The 6,549-nt window shown below is 42.7% G+C and overlaps 1 protein-coding gene across 1 annotated transcript in view; it reads left to right on the top strand.

Moving 5' to 3' along the window:
• Window positions 1-6,259, top strand: part of CASC5 (cancer susceptibility candidate 5) — a gene marked incomplete at its 3' end in the record, with an annotated part of 16,070 nt that extends 9,811 nt beyond the window's left edge. Inside the window, exons 12-25 of the mRNA XM_009072631.1 lie at window positions 23-90; window positions 222-320; window positions 1,126-1,241; window positions 1,488-1,578; window positions 2,104-2,220; window positions 2,558-2,645; window positions 3,022-3,090; window positions 3,458-3,497; window positions 3,615-3,716; window positions 4,189-4,289; window positions 4,537-4,605; window positions 4,736-4,845; window positions 5,224-5,342; window positions 6,137-6,259. Coding sequence (XP_009070879.1) covers window positions 23-90; window positions 222-320; window positions 1,126-1,241; window positions 1,488-1,578; window positions 2,104-2,220; window positions 2,558-2,645; window positions 3,022-3,090; window positions 3,458-3,497; window positions 3,615-3,716; window positions 4,189-4,289; window positions 4,537-4,605; window positions 4,736-4,845; window positions 5,224-5,342; window positions 6,137-6,259 — 1,312 coding nt within the window. The remainder of the gene's footprint in view (window positions 1-22; window positions 91-221; window positions 321-1,125; window positions 1,242-1,487; window positions 1,579-2,103; window positions 2,221-2,557; window positions 2,646-3,021; window positions 3,091-3,457; window positions 3,498-3,614; window positions 3,717-4,188; window positions 4,290-4,536; window positions 4,606-4,735; window positions 4,846-5,223; window positions 5,343-6,136) is intronic.
• Window positions 6,260-6,549: the final 290 nt, after the last annotated feature.

The raw sequence follows: 6,549 nt of genomic DNA, 5'->3' as shown, positions 1-6,549 counted from the left end.
TTCCCTTCTATTTTTTGGCCAGTCCAGCCCAGCAGTCAGTTTGAGTCTCTGCTCCTCACGGACAGTATTTGTGAAGATAACTTATGGGAGGTATGTATAGTCCTGGAAGACAGCAACCTCTTGTCCTAACAGGAAAATATGTGTGTGTGTGTGTGTACACACCACTAAGTGTTGTTGCTTGGAAAATGAACTTATCCCCATGTTTCTCCCCAAATTCACAGAAGTTTCAGAGTGGTGCTATCACAGTTGGGGAGTTTTTTAGACTTCTTCAAGTCCATGTGCTGATTCAGAAGCCCAGACACAGCCACCTTCCAGCCAATGTGAGTGTTTCCCCTTTGCTTGGAACAAGATAATTGACCTTACACCATATTTCCTTGTTCATGGGCACACCTGGCTGTGCTGCTCTGCCTTGCTTCAGCGCCTTGTTGCTGGCAATCAGATTTCGGTGTGTCAGCTCAGCAAGCACAAAGTCTGTCCTTTTAAAGCTCTTTCAAACTGTTATGACAAGAGAATGAAAACAGAATCACAACTAAATGAATCTTTGTATTAGATCACTTCATTTGTGACTTCTGAATCGCTTCCATTTTTAGCTAGACTGCTGTCCCAGCTTACAGTTCAGTTTGCACATTTATTCATACTGAGCTGTCTCTAAATATTCATCAGGCTTAATAACTCTGCTGCTATTCATTACTGACTGATCTCTGATGATAAAAAATAGACTCCGCCCCCCCAAAAGCCCCTGAAAGGTTTCTCTGCAAGGGTGGAACGAATTAATATCAGTTATTCCTGCTTCACTCTTTAATGGAATACCCTCCTCATGTTTATTTGAGGAATGAGCTTCCCTAAGGCTTGGGAAGTTTGATTCTGAGTTAAGCATAGTCAGCTGGGTTTATTTTGCCTGCTTGTTTTGTAAGTCTTCATCTAAAAGGGATTTAATGTCTTTCAATATTTAACTCGATTTTCTGAGCTCTAGTGATGATTCAGATATCCCAGAAGGAATCCTGTGCTCCAGCATGAGGAGACACAAGGCCTGAAAGTGCAATTGTACTGAATGGAAGTTACTATTGCTGAGAAAATACACTTTTTTTTCCTTTTCTTCCCACTGTTCCCTGTCTTTTCCCGCAGTGTGCTGTCAGTGCAGCTCCTACTCCAGAGGATCTCCTCTACAGCCAATACATTCACCGCCCCAAGCTGAGGATTTATGAGGAGGATTGCCAGGCCCTAACTCGGATAATAGATGAGTGAGTGCTTTTCCAGCCCCACAGGAGATTAGGAGTTCCATTTTTCCAGCTCTGGTTGCATGGAAAGCAACCTGGAGAAATGAATACCTTACATAAAGGAAAAAGACAAGTTGTAGTTAACCTTCCTTGTGGCTGTAGAAAGTTTATTGCAGATTAAAAAATGAGCTGTATAAATACCAATTTGCTGCTTCATGTGATCAATGCAATTGTAACAAGACTTCCAACCGTTTTTTCCCCGTGTTTCAGGTTGAAACCATATGCAAAGGTCCAGGATCAGCTCCTGGTGAATGTGAACAGGAGTTTGTGGGAAGTAATGAGAACCTGCTCTGATGAAGAGGTAATGCTGTGTGCAGAATGGTTCACACATTGTGAGGAAGGGAGGTTAATTTATGCTTTCAGATCAAATAGGAGCCAGAATAATCACAGGATAACAGTAGGTGAAACAAGGAAAAATATTTTCTGAGTAGAAAGTTGCAGAGGCATGGCAGAAGATTGTAATGATGTGTGTCCTTTAAATCTATTAGAGGGAAACATAAAGCACCTGAAGTCATTTGCTTGTAAAACTCAGAAGCACAATGGAAGGTTCCCACTGGAATTAAGAAGGTAGATCAATAGATTTTGTTTTCCATGGTTCTAGTGCCAAGAATAAAGAGCTATTGCATAAAAATAGAGAATCAAAAGTGATCCAAGACAGTATTTTCCATAATTCATCATTAGCTTGAGACAGGGTATCCCTGTAGTCGTTTGATGCAGGATATCGTTAGTTTGGTATAGGCTGTCCCTGAGGGTAAGCTGTGAACTGGAGTTGGGTGGGTTTATCTTTCCCATTCACCTTCTCTCCTGTATTTCCCACTCATCACAGCTGAAGAACTTTGGAGCAGAGCTGAACAAAATGAAATCCTACTTCACCAAGGAGAGTAAGATCCTGGCTCACAACGAGAAGGAGACGTTGTACAGCAAACTGCTGCAGAGTGCCCAGGTGAGGAGCTGCAGGGCTCCAGCTTTACAGCCTTACACATTTCTTGTCTTTAACTGTCTTTTAAGGAACTTAACTGTTGGAAGTGTGAATTCTCTTGGGAGTTTCCTTCCTATAAATGCATTTCTCTTCTATTTATATGCAAATATAACATTGGGACAGTGACTTTTGACTCCTCACACATGGCTACTTCCTCACTGTTTGGCAGTTACCTCTAATGGCACACTCTACCAGCTCTTTTAATTAATTTCCTACCAGGCCAAGAGCCATGTTTAACTCCCAGGTGTCAATTCTGCTTTTAAAAGACATCCTTGACCTGAGTACAATTTTCCCACCTTAGGAACAACACAGAAACCTCCAGTCAAGAATAGAAAAGGTGGATGACCTGCTGCAGGAGGCAGAGAGCTGCCTGGTTGCTCTGGAATCAGGTTTGTGTTTGCAAACAGATGATTTATGTGCTGATTTTTACTGCAGAGCTGCTGTTGGAAAGTTCAGTTCAGGCTTCTGTGTTGGTGGTTGTTTGACTTGAGCTGCAGTGAGGACTTGGTGTTGCTGCATAGTGGGGCTTTGTGTTTTCAATTCTTTTCTTCTAGTGCCTTAAGCAGAAACCAAATTGCCCAGTAGCAGCTTGGAAACAATGCAATAAAAGGACTTTTCTCTGTTATAATCACTTTTTGAGGGTTTTGGTAGATTCTGTACTTTTGTACTTTGAAATACTGAGATTTCTTGAGCTCACGGACAAACAAAATGGAATCTAAGTGCTGAATCTGAGAGTTCTGCAGACCTGAGACTTCTTTTCCACAGATTCTTTCTGGGATGAAGAGGAAACCAATTGCAGGGATGGAATGGCAGGAGGACAAAACCTGCAGAAAGGTAACTGCAAGCTGAGCAACACCTTTTGTTTGGCATTTGAAATCCACCCCAATCCTCCCTGTGAGAGGGATGCAGACCCTGCTGCTGGCTTTCTGCACTGCCTGTGGCTAATTAGATAGCTGTTAATGGATGCAAAGGGCTGTTTTTCCCCTGGAAACATGGCATTTAGACCTTGCCACTGTGACTTGAAGAGTTTGTGCTGTTTGTCATATTCAGCACTTTCATTGTTCAGTAATCACAACCTTTAACCTCATACCTTGGCATCAAGTTGAGATCTCTCCTGTTGTTAAGAACAGTGAGTGCACAGCTGTGCTGTGTTTCTCTCTTTTTTTTTCCCCTTTTCTCTCATTTTTTCCCTTTCTCTTAGAACTGGAAAGCCTCAAAGCCCAAGAAGAGGAACTTCAGAGGTAAGATGTCAAGTAAGATCTAAAGACCTAAGCAACAAGTGCACGTTCAGTTTTTAAGAGGGTTGGTGTGTTTTGAACCAATATGTCCCATCCCATGGGGTTGGTTTCTCCTTGCAGAGAGCTGTCAGAGATGGAGGCTGAGGATGAGCAGATGCTGGTTCAGATGGAAGAGTTCAAGCAGACTGAAAAGAGCTGCCGGGAACTCCTGGAGAAATATGAGTAAGGAAAAAATCCTTCAGGTTTTATGTTTAGCAACTACTTGAGACCTCACATTTGTACATCAATACATTTGGTTTGGTTTTCCTTGCTTGGTGTGGGAAATCTTGGGATGCTCATCTCCTCAACCCCTAGGATAAGCAAGAAATCCTGGTTGGAATTCCATGTGGGAGGCAGTGTTACTCCATTAACAGCTTTGCAGTTGTAGTCTGCATCCAGGGATTCTACATCTAACTCTCCTCTAATTCCAAAGGGAATGTTTATATAAAATTTATAGTATTATACATGAGTTCCCAGCAGATTCTTATATTCTGTTGGAATGTAAGAATCTGCTTGGAATTGGAAAATTCATTGGTGTGTTGCAGTAAGAGCTGCAAGTGCATGTAATGCTCTGATCTTTGCCCCTCAGGTGACTGTTTGGGCTGGTTGATTGAAACTTGGGGTGATGATGGTGGTGTTTTTCCCTGTTTTTCAGCTTCACTGAGTGGGAGATTACGGAATGGAATGAGCAGCAGGCAGTGTTTGATTTCCTTTATGATTCTGTGGAGCTCACAGTTGTGTTTGGACCCCCAATAGGTGAGTCCCAAAGTGTGAAGGTTTATCAATTTGAAAGGTTAAATAGTTACAGAATGGAAACCTAAAATTTCCATAGCTGTAAAGATCTGCTGGAAGGAAATAGGATATAGGAGATCCACCCCAGAGTTTAGTTTTTGGATTTGGAGATGGTTTCCATATGAAAAGCATGCAAAATTCCTGCAGAGGAATTGCTGTAAGTCCAGAGCAAAGTATGGAGATAATTGTTTCTTTTCCCTTTCCTTCTCAGATGGTGATGATTTTGGTGAAGATCTTTCCAGAACTATTGTTAGCCTGAACTTTGAATCCTTCCTGGATGGTGAGAGTTCGGAAAGCAGCTGTCCTGCTGCTCTGTTGTTGGGAAGACTGAATTTGGGCTTTGTCTGCTGATGCTTTATGAAATGGCTTTTCCAAGGTTTCTGGCAATGTGGTTTTCTTTTGTGTTACAGAGGAACAAGCTCCACCTTCCTCATGCTTAGTCCACAGACTCATCTTCCTGTTCATTGAAAGCCAGGGAAACTGGCAGGAAAAGTGTCCCACGCTGTACTACTTGCCCCAGGTAACATTCCAGAAAGGCCTTTAAGACTGAAAAACATGGAATCTTTTCTGTCACAGAGGAAATAAGGCTGAGAACCAAAACTCTCATGAATGCTTCAGCAGTGCAAATCAGAATCTGCTTCAGGAATGTTCTCAGGTGCCAGGGAAAGCCCTAAAAGCTGAAAGGAGGAAGTTAAGGCAAAAATAGTCCATTTGTTGTTCTACAAATTGTTGTACAATGTTTTTCCATCTGAACTGAGGTATTAATTACCTTAAATTAATTAGATTAAAAGTTAAATGACCTTTACTTTTGATATTTTCTAGCATAAACTCTGTCTCCGAGTGCCACACAGTCACTGCACGGTGCTGATGTGTTCGGTTTTTCCGATTGCCCCCTCAGGTTCTCCATGACATCTCTTTGGTGGTGAGTCGCTGCAAGAGTCTGGGAGAGGAAGTGGAATTTCTGGAGAGGTGGGGTGGAAAATTCAATCTCCTGAAGACAGAAATCAAAGACACAGAGTGAGTGACTGCGGATTATTGTGGGGGGTCCAGGAGTTGGACCTTGATGATCCTTTGGGTGGCCTTTCCAGCTCAGGATATTCCATGACAGAACAGTTCTCCAGAGAGTATTTCTAGAAAATAAGGAACAAAACTGGAATAGTTTCAATTTGGCTTCCTTAAAATCAAGATTTTTATGGAACTGATTTTAACAATTTATTTTAGTGCCATTGCACTAAAGGGTCCAAATGCATGGAAATGACACTGTTTATGACTCCAGCCACTTCCTGGCTATCCCACAGCCTCTGTTTCCTTACTGTTTCCCTGTTTGACTTGCCTCACTTCAGAATTGAGGCCAAAGTGTAGCGATGCAAAGGAAACAGAGCCATGAGCTTCCCTGTAGCTTGGAGCTTTGTTTCTGTTAGTCTGTTTGCCTCAGCCAGGCACAGTCAGTCACTGGTGGAGGCACTAAAACTAGGGTTTGTTTTCCTCAGCTTTTCTTTTCTCTTGTTCCTTCATTTTGTGGCTTATCCCAGTGGGACAAGACAAATATATGACAATTCTCCTATAATTTTTGGATGATCCTTTGAGTTATGTGTGTATTAACTTTTCCTGTGAGGGAAGTCTGGATACTAAACCTGATAAAGTGCAAAGATTCAGTTTATCTTATTTCTGAAGTTCCTGTGGGTCTGTGCTGGAACTCTTTAGCAGTTCCTGAGCCTCTTGCATCCAGTTATTTCCACTCCTGGCCCTAATTCCAAGGCTGGAGCAGCACATTGAACTGTTTTGCATGGATCTTTGTGTTTATTCCACAGGGTGAAGCTTTTGTTCTCAGCTTCTGCAGCTTTTGCAAAGTTTGAGCTGAGCTTGCCTCTCTCTGCCAGCTACCCCTCTGCTCCTCTTCCCTTCAGTGTCCAAACCCGCATTGGGAATATTGGGTGAGTTGGCAAAGCACCACTCCACATGGCTTCACTTCCAAGCTGGGGATGGGAAATTAAACACTCCAGATCCTCTCCAACCTGTGTGATAACTTGATCTTCCCCAGGGAGAAGGAAGTCTCTGCTGTTCTCTCCAGTGTTCCAGTTGGTCACCGCTACCTGCGGAGAATAGTCACCTCAATCCATCAGAATCTGCTCCAGAATCCCAGATGACCCACTGGATCCACAGGCAGGACTGAAGCAGTCAGAATGGGTAGCCTTTGAGAGACCTAAGGAGAAGGAAGAAATTC

Source organism: Acanthisitta chloris, unplaced genomic scaffold, assembly GCF_000695815.1.
Source record: "Acanthisitta chloris isolate BGI_N310 unplaced genomic scaffold, ASM69581v1 scaffold17460, whole genome shotgun sequence".
Lineage (NCBI taxonomy): Eukaryota > Metazoa > Chordata > Aves > Passeriformes > Acanthisittidae > Acanthisitta > Acanthisitta chloris.
This window is presented reverse-complemented; position numbering and strand designations above follow the sequence as displayed.